Source organism: Fusarium tjaetaba (genome assembly GCF_013396195.1).
Source record: "Fusarium tjaetaba strain NRRL 66243 chromosome Unknown NRRL66243_c0000154, whole genome shotgun sequence".
NCBI lineage: Eukaryota > Fungi > Ascomycota > Sordariomycetes > Hypocreales > Nectriaceae > Fusarium > Fusarium tjaetaba.
Genome location: NW_023501350.1, coordinates 198,669 through 223,281, shown reverse-complemented (window position 1 = coordinate 223,281; position 24,613 = coordinate 198,669). Strand labels below are relative to the sequence as shown.

General features: G+C 47.5%; 10 protein-coding genes across 10 annotated transcripts; 6 read left to right on the top strand and 4 right to left on the bottom strand.

Moving 5' to 3' along the window:
• Positions 1-840: 840 nt before the first annotated feature.
• FTJAE_7639 (n1-acetylpolyamine oxidase) lies at positions 841-2,467 on the top strand (the record flags this gene model as incomplete). The annotated part of the gene is made up of 2 exons (XM_037354375.1): positions 841-2,102; positions 2,155-2,467. 2 exons carry the CDS (start codon positions 841-843, stop codon positions 2,465-2,467), a joined length of 1,575 nt encoding a protein of 524 aa, XP_037205359.1.
• Positions 2,468-4,570: 2,103 nt separating this feature from the next.
• FTJAE_7638 (uncharacterized protein) lies at positions 4,571-5,519 on the top strand (the record flags this gene model as incomplete). Its single annotated transcript, XM_037354374.1, has 2 exons — positions 4,571-4,649; positions 4,705-5,519. The coding sequence occupies 2 exons, from the start codon at positions 4,571-4,573 to the stop codon at positions 5,517-5,519; spliced, it is 894 nt and encodes a 297-aa protein (XP_037205358.1).
• An 870-nt stretch (positions 5,520-6,389) lies between these two features.
• On the top strand, positions 6,390-7,032 carry FTJAE_7637 (DOPA 4 5-dioxygenase; the record flags this gene model as incomplete). The annotated part of the gene is made up of 3 exons (XM_037354373.1): positions 6,390-6,568; positions 6,619-6,701; positions 6,755-7,032. 3 exons carry the CDS (start codon positions 6,390-6,392, stop codon positions 7,030-7,032), a joined length of 540 nt encoding a protein of 179 aa, XP_037205357.1.
• A 163-nt stretch (positions 7,033-7,195) lies between these two features.
• FTJAE_7636 (uncharacterized protein) lies at positions 7,196-7,885 on the bottom strand (the record flags this gene model as incomplete). Its single annotated transcript, XM_037354372.1, has 1 exon — positions 7,196-7,885. One exon carries the CDS (start codon positions 7,883-7,885, stop codon positions 7,196-7,198), a length of 690 nt encoding a protein of 229 aa, XP_037205356.1.
• An 864-nt stretch (positions 7,886-8,749) lies between these two features.
• FTJAE_7635 (uncharacterized protein) lies at positions 8,750-9,232 on the top strand (the record flags this gene model as incomplete). The annotated part of the gene is made up of 4 exons (XM_037354371.1): positions 8,750-8,793; positions 8,844-8,946; positions 9,003-9,038; positions 9,089-9,232. The coding sequence occupies 4 exons, from the start codon at positions 8,750-8,752 to the stop codon at positions 9,230-9,232; spliced, it is 327 nt and encodes a 108-aa protein (XP_037205355.1).
• A 458-nt stretch (positions 9,233-9,690) lies between these two features.
• FTJAE_7634 (uncharacterized protein) lies at positions 9,691-9,993 on the bottom strand (the record flags this gene model as incomplete). The annotated part of the gene is made up of 2 exons (XM_037354370.1): positions 9,691-9,730; positions 9,797-9,993. 2 exons carry the CDS (start codon positions 9,991-9,993, stop codon positions 9,691-9,693), a joined length of 237 nt encoding a protein of 78 aa, XP_037205354.1.
• A 513-nt stretch (positions 9,994-10,506) lies between these two features.
• FTJAE_7633 (alcohol dehydrogenase) lies at positions 10,507-11,366 on the bottom strand (the record flags this gene model as incomplete). The annotated part of the gene is made up of 3 exons (XM_037354369.1): positions 10,507-10,682; positions 10,737-10,966; positions 11,020-11,366. 3 exons carry the CDS (start codon positions 11,364-11,366, stop codon positions 10,507-10,509), a joined length of 753 nt encoding a protein of 250 aa, XP_037205353.1.
• A 533-nt stretch (positions 11,367-11,899) lies between these two features.
• Positions 11,900-12,809, top strand: FTJAE_7632 (fungal specific transcription factor factor domain protein; the record flags this gene model as incomplete). The annotated part of the gene is made up of 2 exons (XM_037354368.1): positions 11,900-12,236; positions 12,286-12,809. The coding sequence occupies 2 exons, from the start codon at positions 11,900-11,902 to the stop codon at positions 12,807-12,809; spliced, it is 861 nt and encodes a 286-aa protein (XP_037205352.1).
• A 230-nt stretch (positions 12,810-13,039) lies between these two features.
• Positions 13,040-13,993, bottom strand: FTJAE_7631 (uncharacterized protein; the record flags this gene model as incomplete). The annotated part of the gene is made up of 1 exon (XM_037354367.1): positions 13,040-13,993. One exon carries the CDS (start codon positions 13,991-13,993, stop codon positions 13,040-13,042), a length of 954 nt encoding a protein of 317 aa, XP_037205351.1.
• Positions 13,994-14,836: 843 nt separating this feature from the next.
• Positions 14,837-24,081, top strand: FTJAE_7630 (het-E-1 heterokaryon incompatibility protein; the record flags this gene model as incomplete). Its single annotated transcript, XM_037354366.1, has 9 exons — positions 14,837-16,832; positions 18,215-18,290; positions 18,340-18,574; positions 18,644-19,036; positions 19,102-19,269; positions 19,723-19,777; positions 20,330-21,805; positions 21,857-22,219; positions 22,421-24,081. The coding sequence occupies 9 exons, from the start codon at positions 14,837-14,839 to the stop codon at positions 24,079-24,081; spliced, it is 6,423 nt and encodes a 2,140-aa protein (XP_037205350.1).
• Positions 24,082-24,613: the final 532 nt, after the last annotated feature.

Genomic DNA, 24,613 nt, shown 5'->3' with positions numbered 1-24,613 from the left:
TTAAAAGTCCAGTTTCATAATCTTAGGCGCTGATGATAACCACTGCTCTGGACAATTCGGAATTTTAGCTGGCGGGCTGAGTCTTGAGAAATGCATTCGCTCCCACCTCTAAGAACGGGGAACCGGCTTTGAAACCCACCGAGTATGTAGACTTAACATGAAACACTCCGGCGTCCATGATAATAGTGTATTTTCTTGTCAAGATAGCGGCGTGGGATTGGTGGGTTAAAAGTTGAACAGCATCCGGACTCCGTAATGAACAACAAAGCGCACTCGATAGCCACGAAAAACTGTACCTGAGTCGAGACCAAGGTAGTTCAGATATGGATTAATCCTTAACGAGTATAGAGTACGCGCACTTCGCTAATCGCAATTGTTCCACGTAGATTCCGGTGGCCCCGGTGCGAGATCAACCTGAAAGGCTAATTAGCGCGAGTCATGCCATCTTATCTTTAGTTAGCAGCGTCAGGGACCTACTTAGCTAGGCAATAGCACCGACGAACTAACGGACTCTACAGAACCAACAGCTTACGATATTTGAAGGTCAATAATTCCAGGGGAGAAGAGCCCGCCAGACTACGGCTAGAGATGCGGATGTTTTGCTCCATCTGATCGACAATGGTCTCCCCGGGCCAACATTCGGGCGGGGAGTTCCGCGGCTCCACTGGCAGAAGTTGGGCGAACGAGGCTAGTCAATCATTGCAGACTACGTATGCTCGCCGCGGTTGAGCGAGCGATAGTTTAATTACTCTCATGGTGACTTCGTATAAAAACAAACACCCTTCTTCTAGCTCTCACAAATGCTGATCCTGGATACTCTCGTTACCAAAAGCCGCTAACATGAAGCAATCACCAGCACAGCTTCTGACTGTCCTTACAGCTTTATTCACCGCGGCCGACGCAGCCCCTCGAGATAAAGGAACCTGCAAAAAGACCAAGGTTGCAATTCTCGGAGCTGGCGTTGCTGGTATCGCCGCAGCCCAGAACCTGACCCAAGCCAAAATCACCGACTTCCTTATCGTCGAGCATAATGACTACATCGGAGGTCGTCTACGAAGCCAGCAATTCGGCCGAAATGCCAAAACCGGCAAGCCGTACACCATCGAGCTAGGTGCCAATTGGGTCGAAGGCATCGGGTCGCTCGAGACACACGAGAATCCCATCTGGAAATTGGCGCAGAAGCACGGTCTGAAGACGACTTATGCCGATTACGATGCCCTCTTGACGTTCGACCACGAGGGCGCCAAGAATTGGACCGACAAAATTGCCGAGCTAGATGAAGCTTTTGAGAATGCGTCGGGCGAGTCTGGTGAGATTTTGCTGGACAACCTGCAGGACTTGTCTGCTCGAGCTGGTCTTCGTACTGGAGGCTGGAGACCGGATAAGAACGATATGTACGCACAGGCAGCAGATTGGTGGGGATGGGACTTTGAGGCTGCCTGGACGCCTGACGAGAGCGGTCTTGTTTTTGGCGTCGCTGGAGATAACGCTACCTTTGGTTATTTCAGCGATGTCAGTAACTTAGTTATCGACCAGCGCGGTTATAACTATTTTCTGAAGCAGGAAGCTAAAACTTTCCTCAAGGAGAACGACCCACGACTCCTCCTCAAGACTACCGTTGAGAGTATTGAGTATAACAAGAAGGGTGTCAAGGTTACGACCAATGATGGCGGCTGCATCGAAGCTAGCTATGCTATCTGTACATTTTCACTTGGCGTATTGCAGAAGGATGTCGTCGAGTTCAAACCCAAGTTGCCGCATTGGAAACAGAGCGCTATCGATCAATTTGCAATGGGTACATACACCAAGATCTTCATGCAATTCAACGAGTCATTCTGGGATACCGATGCCCAGTATCAGCTCTATGCCGATCCTATTGAGCGTGGACGTTATCCACTATTTCAACCGCTCAATGGCAAAGGTTTCCTCGAGGGATCTAACATCATCTTCGCGACGGTCACGGGCGAACAGGCCTACCAAGTCGAGAGACAAACAGATGAGGAAACTGAGGCGCAAGTCGTGGAGGTTTTGCAGTCCATGTACCCTGACAAGAAGGTCCACAAACCTACAGCATTCACTTACCCTCGCTGGAGCACCGAACCGTAAGTTGATCAATAACCCCTGACGCGTCTGTAACTAACATAACCTGTCTAGCTGGGCGTACGGATCATATAGCAACTGGCCTGTAGGCATGACTCTCGAGAAGCACCAAAATATACGTGCAAATGTGGAACGCCTCTGGTTTTCAGGCGAGGCTTGTTCAACTGAGTTCTTTGGCTTTGTCCATGGTGGCTATACCGAGGGTCGTGAAATTGGTCATAGAATTGGAAGGATCATTAATGGAGAGGCCGGCGACGATGAATTTGATATGGAGAGGTATGAGTTTCTGCATGGAACTACTCATAAGGATGAGTATAACGACGAGAACGGATGGTTGTTTCCCTATGATGTTGACGGTGACAACTGATCACATCATGTCTCAGACATTTACAGTACATATTTATAGACCCCGGTGCCTAGGATGCTTCGGGCATACACACATATTTTCTAATATATCATCTGTTACAATCCAGAGTACAGCATTCCTCTTTCTACTTTTTGCCTGGGCACAAGTCGATCCTCTGTTGCGGCAGGGCATACAAAATTCGGGACTTTATACAGCTCGGCTTGTGTTTGGTTATGTTTGCTAGAGTTTAAGGCTTTGTCAAGCTGCCGTTGGCCCTTGTTTCGATTCGTGCCAATCATGGCCCGCTGCAGGCTGTCTTTTGATCTTCGTAATTTGTCTCTTGTTTTTGACCCTTCCTACAGCATATTAGGTTAACACAACAGACATCTGATCCATTGATCGTGAGATTGAGTTTACAGGCGGAAAAGATGGTACTATTTCCCAATATATATTTACTTGCCAAAACACACCAATACCGAAATGCTATCTGAAGACTATAACAAAACTCCTTCCATCTCTTGCTACAGTGGCTTTGTAACAGAGCTACTCTACTTTAATAGGAGTAAATGCAGGATTCGTCATGCTTGAGTTAATTGTTTGCGCAACGAGTGCAAGGGGTTCGCCAAAGGCCCAGATCCTGTCGATGCTGAGTGTATTCGCGATATCAGCTAGAGCATCCTTGCTCAACACGACTAGATCAACTCTCTTCTCCACCTGGATAGAGCCGCGATCCGCCATCCTATGCCACTTGGCAGCATCTCTGGTTGCAGAATTTATGGCTTCGGGGGGCGACAACGCTGGCAACGTTTTGCAACTCAAAGTGCAAGCTGAGGCCCCAGGGAACCAAAGCTGATCACCCACAGCCAGTTGACCGACAGAATCGGTGCCGGCAATCAACGGAACTCCGTGCTGATAAAAAGTTTAGCGTTCGTTTCGGCATGCTGAATAGTTCGATTGCTCCCAGGCGGGACGCTAAAGTACATTTGCAGAGTCTTGCTTCTGTAGGCAAACTCGAATATGTTCAACATCAGCCTTATTCTCGCTGCACACGTCCGGAAGCGTAAAGCACGCTTTTCGTGCACTTTCTATACTTCGCTCACGCGCCATGACATCATCCGTTCGGAGGGAAGATTACATGGATGGATATCTGCACCACATAGCCGCGACGAATGATTCTCGGCGTCATGTGGCTACGGTGGGCAATCTAAGCTGGATCCCGACCGTCATGTTCACAATGGCGATTATCATCTTGGAGATCAGAGGCATTATAGACCAGACGCCTCAACCTTTGGTAAATGCTCCCACGACTCTGCGCAGCACCGCCAAGCTCTTAGAGTCGATAGCAGCATAATTCATACGGCGACAGCAATTGGGGGAGCGCCTGCGGGATGTATCCGAGCTCGAGAACCCATGGGCTCAATCTGCAACGGGACAGCGTATACGGGAGCTTGATAGAGCAATCACTGCCCAGTGTATCTACGGTAACCAGCTGGGAGCACACCAACAGCAAAGTATATCGTCTTTAAAAGAATGGATAATGGATACCCAGTGCCACCCGCGAACTCGGGGGCATACAATCTAGTGGCCGGCATCCTTAACCGATGACTTTATAGCAAGCGTCAAACTCGGCGAGCGCGTCGCATGGCTGCAGTGTTACTTCTGGGCGTGTACACTCAACGATGCCCCGAAAAGCTGGTTCTTTGGAAGTTGGCGCGACACTGTGCCTTTTTACTTGCAGAAAAATATGGCTCAAGCTAATGTCGTGGGTTTACTTGAAGACGGGGGCACGGGTGCGCTTCAGATCACAAGTTGTTGAAGTCGGGCTCGATGCATTTTAACCCATCCCAAATGCTGATCATGCAAGAGGAAATTGGATGCTCGTAAACCGCAAAGTCAGAAGACGCTATTGAAAGACGGACAAATTTCCCCTGCATTTCCTCTCAACAGTCCCTGAACTAAACGTGTTAGCGTGCAGCTGAGATCGATAGTTCACTATTGACAGTGCGCTAGAGACGACAAGCGCCAAGCCCCGACGCCATAAAGACATTGCAGTGCCCATTTGCGTATTGTCCCTGATTTTTCCTCCTTCGGTGTCTCAATTCCAACTTTAGTCTTTCGTTAGCTATGTATACACGCGCCCTTTTGTCTCTGGCCATTGGCCTCGTTGGCGTGGCTGCCAGCCCATGCAAGCCGGTTACGTCAGGTACGATTGTGTAAAGGATCTGGCAAAGAGGATACGCTAATTTGGAATTGTACAGCTTCGGTCGTAACCTCTTCGACTTTGACATCGAGTGTCGTTGAGCCCACTGTGTCTACCTCTGTTGAATCTACTTTCACTGAGACCTCAACTTCAGCCGAGTCTTTGGTAACTGACACCGCGACTTCAACTGCTGCGGATTCAATTACCATTGATCTGTCAACCACTCTCGCTTTGACCACCACGTCCGCCGACTCAACAACACTCTTCACAACAGAGACTTCCGCTGCTACAACCGATTTCTCCTCCACCGAGACCACAGCCGATACAACCACCGCCGAAGCAACAACCACTACATCCGACGCCCCACCTGTTATCACCACCTTCGCTATCATCGCCGGCTCTGGCCCCGCAGCCAACCGCAACCTCAAATCCGACAACCTCATCGGCGGCCTCCTCTACCTCGGCTCAGGCATCACCCTCCCCGCGCAGCACTACAATTTTGATGCCACCACAGGCCAAATCAAATCCGGCTCCGTGTCCCTCTGTGCAACGTTCCAGAACAGCGACACCACCAAGGCCTACCTCTCCCCGTGTACCAGCGCCAATGAGAATCCCAACAAGGGCGTCGTGTTCCTGGACTGTCAGGTCCCTACTGAAGGATCTGCCCTGCAGTGCAGTGTTCCGGTGCTGAGCTGTATCCAGCAAGGTGGTGGTGAGCAGACTTGCGCTGCGACGACGGATACTTTGAGTCATTTTAGTATGGCGGGTGATGTTGGGATGGTGTATATTGTTGGTGATGGGTTTACGGGTGTCAACCAGACGCCTGTTGATCTGATTGTTGACCAGGCGGAGGTTGCTGCTCCGACACCTTGAGCTTTGGTGTAAATGTGAAGAAAGTGCAATGATTGCCATGTTGCCCGTAAGCGTGTTATCTAAATTTCCTGTATATAGTTTTTTATCATCAACAGAGTGGACATACTTGAATGAAGAAGACTCTTATCAAGGGCACCGTTAATATACCAGTAATTCAACTTGATTCTAGTTTCTCTGACTATTATCACGACCTCGTTTAATGTTGTATTGTTACTAATAGCTCGGCATAGTTACTGAATGCTTGCCCATTTCACCTCACTGTTCACAAAGCTCTGAATCACTTATCTTGCTATGATGTCATGTCGAAATCAGGAGGACAGTAATTAGATACTGTTGAAACTTTAAGTTCAGAGCAGGACACGGGTCTCTTGGTTAATCCGTTGAGGTTAGATTTGTTCGGCGAGTTTTGCGTAAAATTGGATCAAGTAGTGAGTCGAGCGAAATATTCCAAGTACGAAATTTTCAAAGATGCTATAGCCAGGCATTCGGTAAAATGTTGCCAAGCTGCGTATCCCAAGATGGCCTCAGGTCACAAAACATAAGTAACGGTTCAAAGTTATTTCTAGAACATCCCTCATCTATACTTTTTGAGTGATTCGTCGTTCGTTCCAAATGGTTCTCCTGAAAACACAAAAGTGTAGGGTAATTAGCGCGCGCGTCGGGCGATCCCGCTTGTGCTCCAGCTGCTGACTCACGCAGCTTATTAATAGCGACAGTCACGCAACTAACAACCTACTTTAAATAGATCCCCCGCATCTGGCCCCCAAGAACAAAGAGACTTTCGCTTCACAGTAACATCGTGAAACCTTGTCAACTACTAGCTGTTTATCAATTTAAAACCTTGCTATCTTATCTTGATTAGTTACAGTCATGGGCGACGCTTCAGTCTTCAAATATCCCTCTCCCTTGACCGGGTACGAGAATGCCCCACCATTGCCAGACGAGAAGGCAGAAGATGGGAAGAGCTATGTAAATCCTCAGTCAGGGAAGCTCAGCGAAGCATATGAGAAGTTCATCGATCCTTTGGACAATGGCCGACGAGGTGGCTTGTAAGTCAGATCAATCCTTGGAGGGCACGTGACAAGCTGACAGGTATCAGTGACATTCATATCTACTACCTCCAAACCAACGAAACGCAGACCAAGTACGCCAAAGAACTGTGGGAACGCATCCGAAGAGAATGTGAGCTAATTGAATCAACTACTTCGGCCCGTAGCTAATGCGAGTGACTTTAGTCCCAGAACTCCGAATCTATAAATTCTGGGAGGGGCCGATTGGCCCTCATCCGATTGCCATGTTTGAAGCCAACGTCTTCACGCCCGCTCAGTTTGGGGCATTCGTGGCGTGGCTAGCTATCTGGAGAGGACCACTGTCGGCGCTCGTGCATCCAAACGTTATTCCCGAAAAGGGCGTGAATCGCTGGGCCTCGATGAAGAGGGATCATTTGGAGAGGGCGATCTGGATGGGCGAAAGACTTCCATTGGATCTCAGTCTTTTCAACAGAGAGGATTAGATGCAAAACATATAATGATTTCATTTTTAACAGAAAGATTTGAGTTCACAGGAGTCTCTAAACCGAATCAATTATGTGAATTATTATGCGTTTGAGCTTGATCCTGCGATAGGCGCTCTACCACCCTGCGCCGCACCAGACCAAAGACCAAGACTTGAGAGTCTTATTTGTGTTCACCCTCACCGTTGCAGAAGGGAATAGGATAGGTTTCGCTGCTGCAGAGACGAATAATACCCTTGACCCACTCCAGATCCCCATAAGTCTGACTCTCATACGAATCCGACGTAAACTCGGTCTTCTCAATATCATCACCGCATCCATCAAGAACATTTCCCTGAACACGTCGGACATAAGGCTGGCTAACAATAAGACCGTGATGATTCTCCGGAACTTGAAATGACAGTGACTGCTGCTGGCTCGAAGTCCAGGTCTCAGTGTAGTCAATGCTCAGCGCAGTAGTGAGAATATCCATGAGGGGAATGCTGAAGCTAGCGCCGACTTTGAGAGAATTGGCGATGGTGAAGCCGGAAGTCACGCTGACGGTAGCCTTGGAGCCGTCGAGGCTGCTTATGACGGGGGACATGGCGACATCCCAGTTGAGGAATTCTTTTTCGGATAGGACTTGGACTTCAGTGCTTTCGCAGCCACGACGGTTGATGTTGCGCTTGGTGGGGGTATTGGTGGTGATTGCGGGGGCAGTCTCGAGACGTTCGAGGTCAGCGGCTTTCATGATTTGGGAAGTGCCATCGGTCTTGAGAACGATGACATCGTCGGAAGATAGAATCTTGGGGGCAGCTGCGGCTTGGGTGACGGAGACAAGGCTAATAAGCGCAAGAAGCGTGGAGGGGATCATGATGGGGAACTTGTGATTAAGTGCGAGTATTAGGCAACAAAGCTAAATCAGAACGACACGATGAATGAATGATTTGGTAAAGACCGTAAAGAGCGAGTGAATGCACAAACGAATGATAACGAAGCTCGATGCTGCTAAAGCTAATCTCATCAAGCCGGGGCGCATTGATCTTTTAACCCATCCATCTCCTCTATCACAGACCCAGTTCGTCTCGACTCCCCATGGGCCATTCATGACTCAAAAAGGCAATGTGTAAATTCAGATATGACACAAGGACCCTATAGTCAATGCACGCGAGAAATGCAACTCTGGCCCAGTAAGGCGAGTTCTCCACACGGAAAATCGTATCCCGAGGTTTCAAGTGCTCGGCTGCGTCATGAACTTCTCCTATTTCTCGCACCGACAGTGGGAAATAGAGTTTATGACTGGTTTCATCCCTATCTTCATCGGAATTGCCGACGATGACAAGCAAGCTTCTGGAATATTTGCCCGCGGGAATATCGTTATGGTTCGTTACTTCGTGGGTGATGGCGCTGATCTTTTGGGGGGCTCTTGGTATTGTTTCAGGTTAGCATAATATTCGTAAAAGTGCCGGTACTGGATATTAGTGACGTTGCATTGATGGGAAAAGCTCGGACAAACTTGTTCAGCTGAGGGGATAGACGTACGATCCCTGAGATAGGGTGATATAAGTGTTTGCACGTCCGTTGATAGTCGATGGGTTGCCATCCATCACCAACAGTCTTTACCAATTTTGGACCTTCGACACTCTTTTGCCACCAGCCACTCATTTTATACATCCAATTATTTGCGACTGCGATTAATCAATAATATTCACCTCTTCAATTAGTAGCATATTTCATCATGTTTGCCAAGATCTTCAGCGCTTTCCTGCTCGTCACTGCCGTGTAAGTATACCAATCCGATCGTCGAAATACGGTGTCTGACAAGACCAAAGGACAGCTAAACTCCACGATAACTGTGCCTGCCACAATGGCGATAGCTATAACTGGCGATTGACAGCCGCTGCATGCACAGAGTACAACGATCAAGGATACGAGGTAAGCAATCGAAGCTAGCGCTCACTTAATATCATATGTGCTAACGGATTGTGCAGTGGGGAGGTGCAGCCTACAATGAGACGTCTGGTCGTGTAAGTAGACATCTATCTAATGAATAGGATCTATACTGACTTGTGAGTAGTGTGCTCAAGCTACTACTGAAGACAAAATCGCTGGTGATCAGTGGGAGGATGCCTGCAGGAAGATCGCCGAGGAGGGTTACGACTGTGCTGATGGAGAGGGGAAGTGCTACGCTAACCCTAAGAAGGTCCGCGGCAGATGTTAAAGACTTTTTAAAATACTTGACGCGGAATGACTGCTGCAGAAGCACTGAAGAGTTTTTTTGCTTCCATGAATGAAGTCTTTGTTAGTAATGTGACCACATTGACTCCTGGATAAAAATTGATACAGGTCAACTAGGATAAAGGTCAAGTAAAGATAGAAAATATGTCAACTCAGATGAGATAAAAGGCGGTGCACAAATTATTTCTTGAGTCAAAGAACAGGCCTCGTTTCGTGAAAGACTTTTATTAGTACCCTTGAGGTGGCTAGATCGAATCCGTGGCTTTTTCAAGGTCATGCGATACAAGAATCGTACAAGGACCCACCAAAGGCAGCAATGGAAAGTCATATTGAAGAAATCACCAAAAGGCATGCTGCAAATGGTGGATCGAGACTGAACTGTCTATTCCTGAAGACATCTTGATTATCAAAATTGGACTACTTTTGCTACAGATAGATTATCTAAATCAAGCAGTTTCCTTCACCGAAGATATTAATAGAACTGTGCGAAACGGGATTAGTTGTCGTCCTCAAGTATACAGTACAGCACGCGCGTAGATATACTGACCAGTCGCCGCCAAGGCCATCAGAGCATACAAAAGTTTCCTGAGCAGCCTCATTACACGTGAGGCCCTTGTTGCGGAGATCCTCGACGCGCGCCATCTGTGCCGTTCGGTCGCAGTTGTTATTGGGATCTCTGTTAAACTGGGGCGCAGCCATGGCGACGGCGGCGAAACCAATGAGGCAGATGCTGTTGGCGAGCATGTTGAAGTATGTGTTTCTTGGTGCTTTGGGGTTAAAACAAATGAAGGGAAGTGAGATGTTTGGAAATGGATGGACCAGCCAAGAGAAGAATGAATGCTGAGAAGAAGATGCTTCTTACATAGATATGTGGGTGAACTGCTCTATATATAAGCTTGGAGCCGAATATATGGGTAGATTCCGGTTCCCTGGGGTTTACTAGTGGGCAGGTGTGTGAGATGTGACCAGGGGAATTTAAGAAACAACAGACGAGAAGATATCCAAAGGGAAGAACAAGCTTACCGCAAACCTTGAAGTTTAGTAAAGAAGCGTTTCACCTTCTGTTTGATTGGGCAGATGGAAGACGATTAGAGTTTCAGCCGGTCTTGGCTACAAGGAAGTAGAGCGGAGTGGATTGAGCATGGTTGTAAACAAAATTTCCCGAACAGGAATGTCGACTGCCAGCCTGACCATGGTATAATGAACACTCGATAATTTTGTTTCAGTTGAGATACACTATCAATAGACATAAAGTACTCAGCGAGTAGTATAACCGCCATTAGCAAAGATGGTCTGGCCCGTGATCCATCCCCCCTCGGTAACAAGGAATTTAACAAGAGGAGCAATATCCTTAACATCCGTCAATCGGCCCTCCAGCGCTTGACTCTTGTGAAAGGCGACAGCATCATCAGCCTCCTGAGGATAGAAGAAAGCTAGATCACACATCATTATCAGCACATGTCGTAGCAACTACAAGGGCCACTTACGTGTATCCATGGGTCCAGGCGCGACAGCATTGACGCTGATTCGGCGGCCCATGAGCTCTTTGGCAACGCCGCGGGTGAAGTGCTCAACGGGAGCTTTGGATCCGGCGTATGAGGTGTAGAAACCGGTGAACGCAGCGAGAAGAGCTGTGACGATGGTGATGATCTTTCCGCCGTCTTCGACGTGCTTTGCGCCAGCTTGGAGAATCAGGAAAGCCGACTTAGAGTTGACACTGTAGTCATGGTTAGCAAGAGTAAATATTGAGCTAGGAGAGAGGAGACTCACTCAAACATGCTGTCGTACTCTGCCTCTGATATCTCAGCGATAGGTTTCTTAAGCACTTTTCCAATTGTGTTGATCACAATATCAACTTTGCCAAAGTCCTTGAGCACCGATTCGAAGAGTTTGTCAACTGCGGTTTTGGTGGTGAGATCACCTTGATAAAATGCATATTTCACTTTGGGAAATGACTGGCTGATTGTCTTTGCTAAAGTGTCGGCATTGTCCTTTGTAGACGGTGAGTTGTAGTGCAGAGCTAGCTTGGCGCCCGTGCTGGCGAGGGATAGGGCGATTTCAGCGCCGAGGTTCTTGGCTCCGCCAGTGATGAGGACGACTTTTCCTTCGAGAGACATTTTGATAAGGATGAGGGCGTTTGTAGGATGTGAATTGTAGGTGAGAGAGGGTTTTCTGTACTGGCCGTTTCGAGCAAAGGTCTTCATGTATATATAGACAATCAGGCTCGAGTGCCGCTCTCCGTCGGCGTAAGTCGACATCAGCACTTGCTGAGCATATGCATTTACGGAATTGAGTATAGCGCTCCCTTGGAATCCCGTTGTAGATCCGGAAGCTCAGTACAAAAGTTTCTGTAAAAACGAGACCCAAGCGCATTATTGGTATCAAAGATACTCTCCAATGCAAGTGTACCAGTGGTAGATTGAGGTACCTGTCGATAGCGCAGGCCATGCCGCTTTGACACTAAAACATATGGCGTATTGATCAGCCCCTGTCACGCCACTTGGCAGCTGAGTTCCAAACCTTAACACGCACTATTGAGCCGTGATGCATTTCCCTATTTAGGTATAGGTTCCCCCTGACGTCAGCTTTCACCACTTTCTCTCATCCATCGTTGCCCTTTATCGCACCTCACCATTTGATCATAACACACATGTCTCGCTTCACAGTATTCCAATGCACCCCTCAACGGCACGCAGACTTTAAATTCGTCATCGCCGATCAGCCTCATTTGCTGAAAGCGGATTCGAGTGTCCGGTCACATGTTTCAAGGCGGGGCTGGAAAGCTTATACCAAACCGGGATACGCGAAGGTACGACGTAGACGGGACAAGGAACAGAAAATCATATTCGAATGTGTCAGCCAAGATCCCAATCAACTATGTCTGCAGCTACCACCTGTTGAAAGGCAGCTCGGTGGTGGCCGGGTCGATCCTTTCAGAACGTATCCTGGTCCTTGGAATCCGCAGGTCCCTGGTCTTGTGGACCACTGTGAGTGTCTTCACGTCGTACACATTCAGAACCGACTAACTTGCCACAGATCTCGTGCATATGGCAGTGGATATACCTGAGTTGGACCAACCCGGAAACAAAGGTCTTCTCCGTACAAGCTGGTTCCCCCTGGTACTCTCCGACGAGGCCCCCTTTCACACCATCCTCTTACTCTCCGCTGCCAACAGGTCATCGGTCTCCGGTACACCGATTTCACCGAGCCATATCCTCCAACTAAGGCTAAAGGCCATCTCTTCAATCAATGCACTGATGGCAACACATGATGACACAAGCGACGCACTTATTGGTGCCGTTGCAAAGATGGCTAGCTTTGAGGCGATGCATGGAGGTGTCGAATCATATCAAATACACATGCAGGGGCTGTATGATATGATTGAGCAAAGGAAGGGTCTGGATTCACTTGGTCTGAATGGATTGTTGCGACGAATCATCATCTGGATCGATATCAACTCTTCCTTTCTTTTGCAGATTCCCCGTTGGTATCCAGATGAATACTTCTCAGACAGAGGGGGCTCGGCAGAACCAAACCCGGAAAGATTCATTGCACCATAGAATCCGAAAGCATGCTACTATTTCAGAGATAAATATGTATTGCTGAGGCTTATCTCTATATTTGTTCAGACAGTAGACTTGGTCTTTTGCCTTCACCAAGAACGGAACCTACTTATATTAGCCCTATATCGGATGCGCAGGTGGGTAAGTTAATTTTATAAATATCTTTATTCATTATCATTCGAACCGCGCCCAGAGCAGAATTTACTACACTCTATTGAGCGTTCATTCTACTTTGCCCACGAGACGTTATGGTCAGCATTTAAAAGGCTGTCCTTGTGCTCCACTATCCAGCCTCTAACTGTGGTCGGCTTCCTCCCCAGAATCCTCTCAACGAAATTATTTAAAGCCCATTGTTCCTCGTTAGCCTCTTCAAACTTGAAAAAATTCCACAGTCGCTCCGCCTTCTTTCCCATCCTAGGACCCCAGAACTCCATGAAGCCCTCGTAGCTCCCGTCAAAGGTGATTGGCTCACCCAGCTCTTCGCTGAGAATTCCCGCCACTTCTTCGAAGGTCAGCCAGTCATGGCCGTTATTCATGGTGTGAAATGCACCTATATGCTTAGCATTGTCTGAGACGAACAAACGCCCGGCAACCTCTGCAACGTCGCGTGGGTCAATGAATGGCACACGATGCTCCGGCCATATAAACTTCTTGTGCAAGTGGACGGGCTGCATTTGCAGCCACAAATTATCGATGAAAGAAGCCCCGGAGTTGATGTAAGTAACTGGAAGGCCGCTTTCATCCAAGATACGCTTCGCAATCGGATGTTCAACAGGCAGACTGCCGGGCCCTAAATTCGCAGGAACGCGGTGGGGGTTGAACTCGGGGAATATCCCGAGAAAGCGGATGACATGAACCGCAGAGCCATCTCCCTTGAGGGCACTAGTGAGGTTCGTCATGGCACTAGTCTCCAACATGCCGCTGGATGATATGACGAAAACGCCTTCCATACCCTTTACAGCAGCGGTGAGTGAAGATGGATCCTCGTAGTCAGCTGCCAGAACCCGGGCGTTGGGGAATTTGCTCTCTAGCCCTTTCTGCTTTTCGGGGTTTCTTGCGACGAGGGAGAGTTGGATACCAGGGGCTTCTCGTGTGAGGAATTTAGCTAGCGGTTGGCCAATGTGGCCAGCAGCGCCAAAGATCAAGATGCTTTTGGGGATTGGCTTCTTCGTGAGATCCATGTTAACGATCTGATTATTCTTTTGACGTCGGTGTTCCTTGTATTTCGGAGAAATTCAATCAGACCTAACGGAAGGGTAGCTGCGCTTTAATTACCAAGAATCTATCTCGATAATGGCGCAGTAAGTATGTACTAAACTTGTGGTGATATGCTATGCCTGAGTATTCAACTGACGCCACCAGTGTGTCGGAAGCATCGGGATTTGAGTTGAATGCTACTGTAACACGTTTATAGACTCTAATATGTAGGTTACATTCCGGTAGAAGAGAATACAATACTCTGCTGCTGTTAGAAATACCGGCCGTGCCGCTGACTAAATGTTTCCTAGTGGGCACGGTCTTGTATAAATAAGAAGTTTAAGTCTGATGTCTACTTGAATCTACCGGTAGTAACAGAGACTACCTAGGGTTCGCAGAGGCCATAATTTGTCCCGGCAAAACGCGGCAATGCCGTGATTGACTGAAGATCAGCCCTTAATATCTATAGCAAAACTCTACATACCATGCCCGGAAAAGAAAAGTAAAGTCCAAAGCGTCACAAAGCCTGAAATAAATTCTACTCTATAGGCCTTTTATTATGAGTAGTTAAGTTGTCAAGACATTTAGGTCGGAACTCATGTAAAGTGAAGATCCTACTGTTATTTATAATATTGTGTCGGGTGGAGACCTGATAGGAAAGCGGTAGCAGCTTATCTGCGCTTACCATGCATACACAGTTACCCCTCATCAAATCATATGACATTTGACCTTCGAGAGCGGCACAGCCACTCAGCACGGTAGGGTATGCAATGAGACCAGTTGTTTTTATTTCAATGTTATTTCTCTTTATCTCAGATAGCTAGACCATGGCTACAGCATCTTCAGGTAGCACTCCGCAATGGGCATCCAGTTGCCCAACCTGCAAGGCTATTTGGGTCCAGTTCTCAGACGTCGAACATGCGTCTCACATAAATCTTGGACGTTCCGACGAAGCGCTTTCAACCACGTGTCCAAACCACAAAGTCCTACTCGAGAAGTTCAATGACTATGTCGTCTCTCAAGGACCTCACGGCGAAAGCTTTAATGATAATAGCATCGTTGAATTTCAAAAACCACGGAAAGGCTCCAGTGTAGAAATCAGCCAGTTGTTGAATAAAGTTGGCTATCTTTGGAGTTTGTTGTTGGCGAAGAAGGATGATGTGCCCGGACATCCGGGCAATGGGCGTATCATCGATGCAGACTGGGTTGATGTTGAGACTATTAAGAGATGGAAAAACAGGTGCATCTCATCCCATGGTGCCAAATGCGAAAACCCTCTCAAAGTATGGCCAACCCGCCCTGCTTGGCTAGTCGATGTGCAGCAGCAGTGCATTGTCCCAGGTCACGAACCCGTTGACTACGTCGCAATAAGCTACACCTATGGGAGCAATAGTCCACCTGTAATTACTTCGACCGCCTTCAACGAGTTACAAAAGCCTTTCGCTTTGGCCACTTGCGAGTTCTCAGACTTTGCGTCCCCCATCATTCGTCATGCCATGTACCTAACCTCAGCCATTGACGAACAGTACCTGTGGGCTGATGCGCTCTGTGTCACTCATCACGATCCCAAGGCTGCTTCCGAGCAGTTGAAGTCGATGGGGGCCATCTACGCCAATGCAATTGTCACCATCGTCGCCGCAGACGGTGACTCTGCGTCTGGGATATCTGGTCTCAATGGCATATCCGACCCCCGAGGGCTAAATCAGACTGTAATTCCTTTTGGGGAGGAGAAGCTCATTCTTCGGAACACTTTTTCCCTGGACTCGATGACATTCTTTCCAACTCGGCTTGGGACCTATTATCAGAGAGGCTGGACCTGTCAGGAATATGCGATGGCCAAGAGAAAGATTATCTTCTATGACCACGAAGCCCACTGGGTATGCTCATGTAGCCTTTGGCATGAGGAGCTCACCTTGTTTACTGAAATTGATGATGAGTTGCATCCTCAGTCCAATATTGTCATGGCTGGATTCCCGGATGACTCATCTCTTTCCCGTTATTTTCTCGAATATAACCAGAGGTCTTTGACCTTTGAGGAAGATAGTCTTCCGGCTCTGTCTGGTCTACTATCAGTTTTCAGTCGCTCCTTTGAAGGTGGATTCCTGTATGGGATTCCGGAGATGTTCTTCGAGCATAGTCTCTGTTGGCGAGCATGGGGTACGGAGGGCCTACAGCGTCGTATCGCATCAAGAAGACCTATAGAAAGTCGTTTTGAGTACTCTGATCTTCCTTCATGGTCTTGGCTAGGCTGGAAAGGCTCTGTCCACGACCGTGGCCAGACAGGAATTCGAGTTGGCAGTAACTACTCATGTGAAGAGGAACATGTTGAAGAAGCATTTCCTATCACTGAGTGGTACACAAGTAGGTCACCAGCGGATCCTCAGGACCGAAGGCGAAGAATTCGGCCGACTTGGTTCGAGAAACGTGAGGGATATAAGGATTTCACCAAACCTCTGCCACCAGGGTGGAAGCGTGTGCTAGCACCAGGGAATGAGCCTCAGATTTACCCCGATGGCTGCGGCAAATACCTCTTCCAGCATGGATCTATGCTTGACTACTATGGGAGGCCTTTGTACTGGTATTATCCTTTCCCCGTGAACGAGATTCAGGAGTCAACACCTCCCTTCATGCCTGAGCAAACCCCATATCTATTCTGCAAGACACTCCAAGCCAGACTGTCAGGATATCAGCAGGACTCCGATAAGCTATACTTCCTGTGGGACAATGAAGCAAAACTTTGCGATCGACTTGGAAAGTATATCGGAAAACTTCACCTGCATAACAAGGAAACAAGGGATCGCTTCCCAGAGAAGGTGACTGGAGGTGAGAAGGGGCTACAGGTTGATATAGTGGCGGTTTGCAGATTGAGAAGATGTTCTATGACGTGGTATCGAGAACATTGGGAGACACGACTACCCATTTTCAAGGAGGATTTATATCTTGTGCTCTGGGTTGAGTGGAAGGATGGTGTTGCATATCGAGTTGCAAGTGGCGAAGTGATAGCATTAGAGTGGGAAAGACTAGATCTTGAGAGAGTTTCTCTTGTCCTGGGATGAATACTAAGCAAGGCTTAGAGAAGCAAGACTTTATATAAACATGCTTTTCTCAGGCCTAGGAATACTATTATCTCGTATCTTTTTAATCGTAACCACGATATCGACTGTGTGCTGTGCAAGTGCAATCATTCATTGCACAAATGTGTAGCGTCATCTAAAAGGGTAAACAATGGCATAATCCCATCTAATGTCGACAAATGACATCCTTGACTGAGTGCTCGTCGTGGCGGGGTAGTGAGGCCTGGGGGGAGAACAGTAGGCATCAGAGTTAATACTGGGGGCGGGGAAGTGCGGCTGAATGCACTTTTTATCTAGCCCCCAGGGACTAAGAGAACATGAGACTTTAGAAGAGGGTACCTAAATAAATTTAACAAAGACTTACCTAAACTTAGATTAAATTCCCTAAGCCTTTTCATCCCTTAGGATAAAGCTCTCAAGTTTTCCTCCCTCCCCCTGCTAGCGTCCGTCTATTGTGGGGATTTGAAAAGCCAATCTGACAATGTTGAATCCATTTAGCAAAGATCAGCCCGCCTGGCATACATCCTTGAGAGGCAGTGATTGGGGGTATCCTTCCAGCCTAGCATAATCTTTCTTCAGAAGGAAGAGTACAATAGAAACTTGTGATATAGGAGTACTTTGAGACTCCGGTTAGTGCAGCTGATCATAGACACCTTCGGTTCTCGCAATCAAGCCTGCGCCAACAGGACGAAGTGGCGTCTTACTGCTTGTATCTAGTAAGCGGCTAAAAGTGCAGGCGTTTCGCGGTTTCAATCAGGCACCTTGGCTACCTGAACAATGCCTAGATCTACCTCACCGAGCGGGGAGAATTGAATGTGGCTTATCAAATCAACAATCATTTTGATACAAACTGTGGTTGCACAAGTGGGGTTTTGCTATAAGCCACCTGCAGTAAGCGTCCGTCACCTGAGTAGTTTTTCACCCGGTGTCCTGCATCAGGCTCTCACATGGGCCTTTGATGCCTAAGGTAGATATCTTTGAAGTAGTGACTTCGAAACTGAGGGAGTCTGTCAGTAGCCATCCACAGAAGTTGGGCTATGCGCTTGAGCCACCGTTGTATATCTTTCTTGGATAATTCATTGAAGAAGGCCCTGAAACCTACCAACAAGATTGAACTGAACTTAACCAAAGGCCAGGTTGCAGCTATCCTCATGATGGCTCAATACGGTCTGCTAGAAGTATATAATGGAGAGAATGCCCAAGCTGAGTAAGTTTACTTGTTGTTACCACGTCACTCAGCTCACACAAAGTCGTAGCATTGTCTTTTTACATGGATTGCGGGGAGACCGAGAAAAGGCGTGGACAAAGAATGGAGTCGTCTGGCCTAAAGATCTATTGCCCGACGACATTCCGGCATCTCGCATCTTTCTCTTTGGTTATGACACCAATATTACCAGTACCGGCCGCTCAGGTCCTTCCAAGACGGAGATACATGGTGATGCCGAGGACGTGTGCGCGAAACTGGCAGCAGAGCGATTAAGCACGCAAACCGTTAGTGATCAGCCGAATCACGATTTTTGTTATCGAGTACCGAAATGCTAATACTGGGACGTGTGATAGGTCGACCGACCAATTATCTTTGTTGCTCATAGTCTCGGCGGTCTTGTCGCTGCTCAGATTCTGGTTGACGGGGAGCATAAACCCGAAAACTCGGTAGAAGGGTCGATCGCCTGGAATACCCGTGGGATGGTATTCTTGGGAACGCCATTTAGAGGATCATCAGCGGCCAAGCCCGCTGAAGCTGTTCGCAGAGTTCTTCAACTTTTCAAGGTCGACACCCAGCGGCAAACTCTGAAGCTTCTTGGTGTTGATTCTGAGCGCCTAGGTGAGCTCACGAGAGCATTCTCGCAGGTTCTCAATAAGCGCAGATCCTCTAAAGACATCGATCACCGAATTGAAGCCTCTTTCTTCTACGAGACTCTGAAGACAAGCTGGGGTCTAGGATTAGTTCAGGTATGGTACCTCCCATTCAAGCCTCATCCTAGCCATGGAACAGATACTGAGATTGGCGCATTTAGATCGTCGAACCTGAATCAGCTCAACTTCATGGATGTGGCGATGCTGCACCTATTCGCGCTGATCACATTGATATCTGCAAGTTCGAGACGAAGGAGGCTGAAGGCTATGCTACTGTTGTGGCGGCAATTCGAAAAGCCATGATACCACCAGGGGCATCCCAATCACAGGTAAGCCTTTTGTAGGTTGCTGTATCTCGATTCTGATAATCATTTTAGGGAAACCGAATTATCAATATACTTGGGAAAGCTGTAAATGTCGCTAATGGCAGCATCAGTATTAGCAGTCAAGTGAACCATCTCTAGTGGCTCTGCCTACGGCATATTTGTAAAATTGTTTAATTATCTCCTTGTAGAAAACCAGTCCATCAGGTCATTTCCGCGTGTCAGCTTGACATGTTTGTCCGAGGTGTCATGAGCTTAGACTATCAATCGATCAATGCCCAGCGGCCAGCCTGGTGAGAAAAACACCGAGGAGCGAGCGTTAATGCCTAAATACTTAACCTAGCTAGGGGAGGAAAGAAAACTTAGAAGCTTAACCCTAAGTGATAAAAAAATTTAGGTAAATCTAGTCTTAGTTTAGGGGACTTTTTACTTAGTTTATAATAACACCCTATATTAAAGTCTGGTGTTTTCTTGCCCCCTGAGGCCGAGCTTCAAGTCTTTGCAAATGCAACAGGTCTGTCCGCTGTTGGGGGTATTGGTTAGCGCCATGGCTTGACAGAAAGAAGGCGAGGATGAGGATGAGTGGTCTTGGTTGGTCAACGCCCCCTCCATAACGCCCCCTCCATTCTGCTGCACCCTGCTTTCGGCAGCAAATCAAGCCCAAGAAACGGCGAGTTGAGCGAAGTGCAGGTGGTTTGTGATGTGGTATGGTCAGCCTTAAAGAGGACGTGTCAGGCTTGGCACTATGGTCAGACATGTGCCTGATGTGATTCGAACCCAACGGTAAGAAATGGGTACTTTTGAAGCGTTTCTTACGTGCTTCCCCATTCTTTCTGGACTTTGTAGACCCAATTCTCTTTCCAAACATGACAACTGGCCTTCGTCACTCATGATGAGTGACGCGATTCACATACAAAAGGCTGTAAATGCCGGTCACATTCAAATTGCCCAGCAGACTAATAATATCTACGACACAGATGTTAGTAATCTCGAAAGATGCGATAGCACTGTGTAGTTGTATGATATCTGACGAAGACATAGGGCAAAAATGACTCCTGCCTAAAAGATCTTTATGTCACTGACCCTGTCGCCGATAAGCAACGTATCGAAGACGACAAAGGAGGTCTGCTGAATGACTGCTACAGCTGGATCTTGGACAACGAAAACTTCATCCAATGGCGCGATGACCCGCATTCTCGTTTACTATGGATCAAGGGCGACCCTGGAAAGGGCAAGACAATGCTTTTAGTTGGGCTTATTACAGAGTTAGAGAAAACGTCAGATGACAGTATCTTTTATTTCTTCTGCCAAGCCGCACAGCCTCTTCTGCGAACTGCATCATATGTGCTTCGCAGTCTTATTTGGTCCATCGTTCGCAAACGACCGGCTTTGATCTCCCACGTTCGCAAGGAATATGATGAAGCTGGTAAAAGCATTTTCAGCAATCATAACGCTTGGCAAGCGATATCCGGAATTCTTACGGCCATCCTCGAAGATGACGTATCTGCGGATTGTATCATCATTATTGATGCTTTGGACGAGTGCACTCAGGAGCGCGAGAAGCTTATCAGCTACATTAGCCAGAGTTCAGTCTCTTGCAAAACTAAATGGGTCATCTCTAGCCGCAACTGGCCTGAGATAGAATCACAGCTTGATACAGCGCAAAGACAAGTTCGACTCCACTTGGAACTTAACCACGCCTCAATATCAAATGCTGTCGCCAAGTTCGTTAGTTGGAAGGTCACTAAGCTCAATTCAACTTTCAATGAGTCTACTCGAGCCCGGATTCGTCAACACCTTCTTGAAAACGCGAATGACACATTTCTTTGGGTTGCTTTGGTGTGTCAAGAGCTGGGGAAGCCCGGTGTTAAACACTACCACAGTTCTGGCATCCTTCAGCGCTTCCCAGCTGGATTAAACGAGCTATACCAACGGATGATCAGCGACATCAACGATAGAGATATGGAATGGTGTAGAGCTATCCTTTCTGTGATAGCCGTTGCGTCAAGGCCCCTGAATCTTCAAGAGCTAGCCGCAGCTGATGAGATTCTTACCGAGTGGGTTGAAGACAAGAAAACTCTATCAAACCTCGTTACATCTTGTGGCTCCCTCTTGACCATAAGAGACCATAAGGTTTACACTGTTCATCAGTCGGTCAACGACTTCTTGCGCAATACACCCAAGGTCCTACCTGCAGGTATAGGGCAACAACATTACTCCATCTTCAACTGCAGCATGAAGGCCATGCACCATCGGCTCCATCGAAATCTCTATGAATTCAAAGACAGTTGTGTCTTGATCGATGAGATGGATATTTTGCCGAGTGCTCCTCTAACTATTGTTGGATATGCTTGTATCTACTGGGTTGATCACTTCTGTGCATGGCTTCTGACCGACAATCAACTCCCAAGCAGCTTGTGTTATGATATGATAACCAAATTCTTGGGGACGAAGTACCTCTACTGGCTTGAGGCTATGAGTCTTTTGCGGTGTACCTCGGATGCAATCAGGGCAATGCAGAGACTGGAAGATAAATTGGTAGGTAGTGATATCTCGTTACTATTAAATTAGCGATTAACCATGCTACGGGAAGGCAGAGTTTCTGACGAATTAAGGCTTCTTGTCCAAGACGCTGTCCGTTTCGTTCACACGCACAGAGCCATCATGGATGCTGCGCCACTTCAGCTCTATGACTCGGCTTTAATATTCACTCCCAAACTCAGCAAAATCAAGGAATGCTTTAACCAGGAAATCAGCACCTCCATAGATGTACTCTCCCCGTACTTCCAACAATGGGATGCCTGCCTTCAGACTATTCCAGATATAGCAAGTTTGTCCTCGAGCATATGTGAATTTTCACCCGATGGTCGAGAGATTGCAACAATAGACAGCAGCGAGAGCATACTCTTGATCGACGCTTCCACCGGTGAGCTTATCAAGTCCACTGATACTCCTGGTAGAGACCTACACGGATTTACATTCCATTCAAGTGGAGATTCATTCGTCATATTATCTAGCGACCCAGGAGATATACCGAAAATCTCCATCTTGCGTCTACCTAATGGGGAATGCAGTAAATCCTTTCCAATTGCTAGCTTTAGCTATCCAAGGTCTCTATCGGTCTCTCCAGACGGACAGTTACTTGCATTAATATCAGAATTCCACGACGTCGATATTTGGAATATAGCAACCGAAACAAAAATTGACAGCTGCCCTATGAGTCCACGGTCCGATGCTGAATACATTGCTTGGATAAATACTGCTTCCCATCCACAGGCTCTCTTAATTCTAAGCGAGATCGACATCTCCATTTGGGGTCTCGATACGAGACATCAAATTTCGAAGCTAATGTCGCTGGAGTATAAACGACCTCCTGACGCTGCCACGGTTAGCCGTGATCGGACATGCTGTGCTGTGTTCCAAAACAAAGGAGAGTTCCTATTGTACTCGTGGGGGTCATCCATAACTGAGCAGAAGATTGGGCGATTCGACCAGCACAAGTATGTACATGATGCAACATGGATAGGAGACGGTTCAGTAGCCTTTTGTGGCAACTTCGGCATCGAAATATGGGATATCAAAGCGAAGAGACTGATAGCGCATCTGCAGGGGGGTCATACCGAGGCAATATGCTATGGGAAGAATCGCCAACTTGCTTCGCTTGGGTTTAAAAAGGGCACCACCCTCAAGATCTGGAGCCTAGACACAATCCTGAGCCATTCAGAACCTACGACCCATCAGTCTACCAGCATAGTCGACACATTCATCACATCGCCAAAGGGCAAGGTCGCTGTCATCAGTGACAATGGAAACTTCGACATGTTGAGCATAGCAGTCGATGGCAGATTTCTCTATCTCCCCAAGACACTTCAAAACACGCCCCGGAGGTCGTATTACAGATTCGAGTCACTCGTATTTGGCCAAGACGACTACTTTGCTGTCCTCACCGACCGTGGTGCCATTGATATTTTTAATTTTGACCACGATAGAGGCCTCTACTATCGCGAGCGACGGATTGGGAAACATCTTCACCTGCCTTTTAAACACGTTTCGGATTGCGATTTGACCATACAGTTTTGGGGACGAGAGCAGATCATATCTCGCAGTAAAAGGATCAAGTTCTGGGATCTAAAGTCAGGCAGATGCTTGCGGGAGGTATCTAATCCAATCCGTCTTAATGAGCCCGTGTCAACCATTACAGCGGACGGCCGGATCGCTGGGGCCGTAAATAATGAGGAAGCAGTGATATGGGACATCGTGAACGGCAAGAAAACCCAGTGGTTTGACTTAGAAGTTCTACGATCCGAACCGCATCCTCTATACATTTCGTACGTTTCGCTCTCTTCTAGTGATATACTTGCGATCTCTGCACTGCATTCATACAAGAACTTTATAGCAACTGGAAATGCGAAAGATGGCACCTGGATTCGGAGTTACTATCTGAATAAATTCCCTCTAACTTTGAACTTCTTAACCCCTAAGCTACTCAATACGGGTTTTGGAGTTCTCGGATGCGACCTGGAACTCGGTTCTCATAATGATGGTTCTCAGGACTGGAGCTCTGAGGGCAGTTGTTTCGAGGATATACCAACAGTGAACGCAGAAGATCACTGGGACCCGCGTTACCTCAGACTATCCTGCTCTAAATCCGAAGCGTGGCTCATGAAGGGTTCTAGGAGAGTATTATGGATTCCTCGTGAGGATGTCGATCCAGGCCAGTTCTCGATTCCCACAGACTTGGATACAGGCAAATCAACGGTTACACTGGTTCATGACATGTATTTGTTTATATTAACTATCAAGATAGATTCGATCTAATTTGGTCAGTCGTTATTTACATTGTGTATTTTTCACTGATATACCTTGGTTTGTTATACTTGCCTCAACGACGTATCACCATTGCGTGAGAGATTGGTTCGCATTTCAATTTCAATTGTTCTTGATCTCTTTCCTGAGCATCGGCTACAATGTATTACTTTTCTCTTTGCCTTTATGTGAGGTCCGGGTCTTTTTACCCCTCAACCTTGGCGCCTTATCATAAACCGATGTCCATTTCCTAAGAGGAAAAGAATGTCTAACTTTGGCAGCTGAGTTCCAGGATTCTAGTCAATTAGCTCGTACCTCCACCCAATAATCTACCTACAACAATGTTGATGCCGATCACTAACACTTGACCCTTGGCTCTGGCCCTCACTATTGGGCGATGCCATCTTCCAGCTGCGGTCTAAGGACGAATGCTGCAGTAGTGTCTCGCAGATCTCCCCCGCCACTGACGTGACCCCGAAATGCATCACTTTATAAAACAAGACCTTTTCTCCATGCCGAAAGTTTCATTCATCTTATTTTTTCT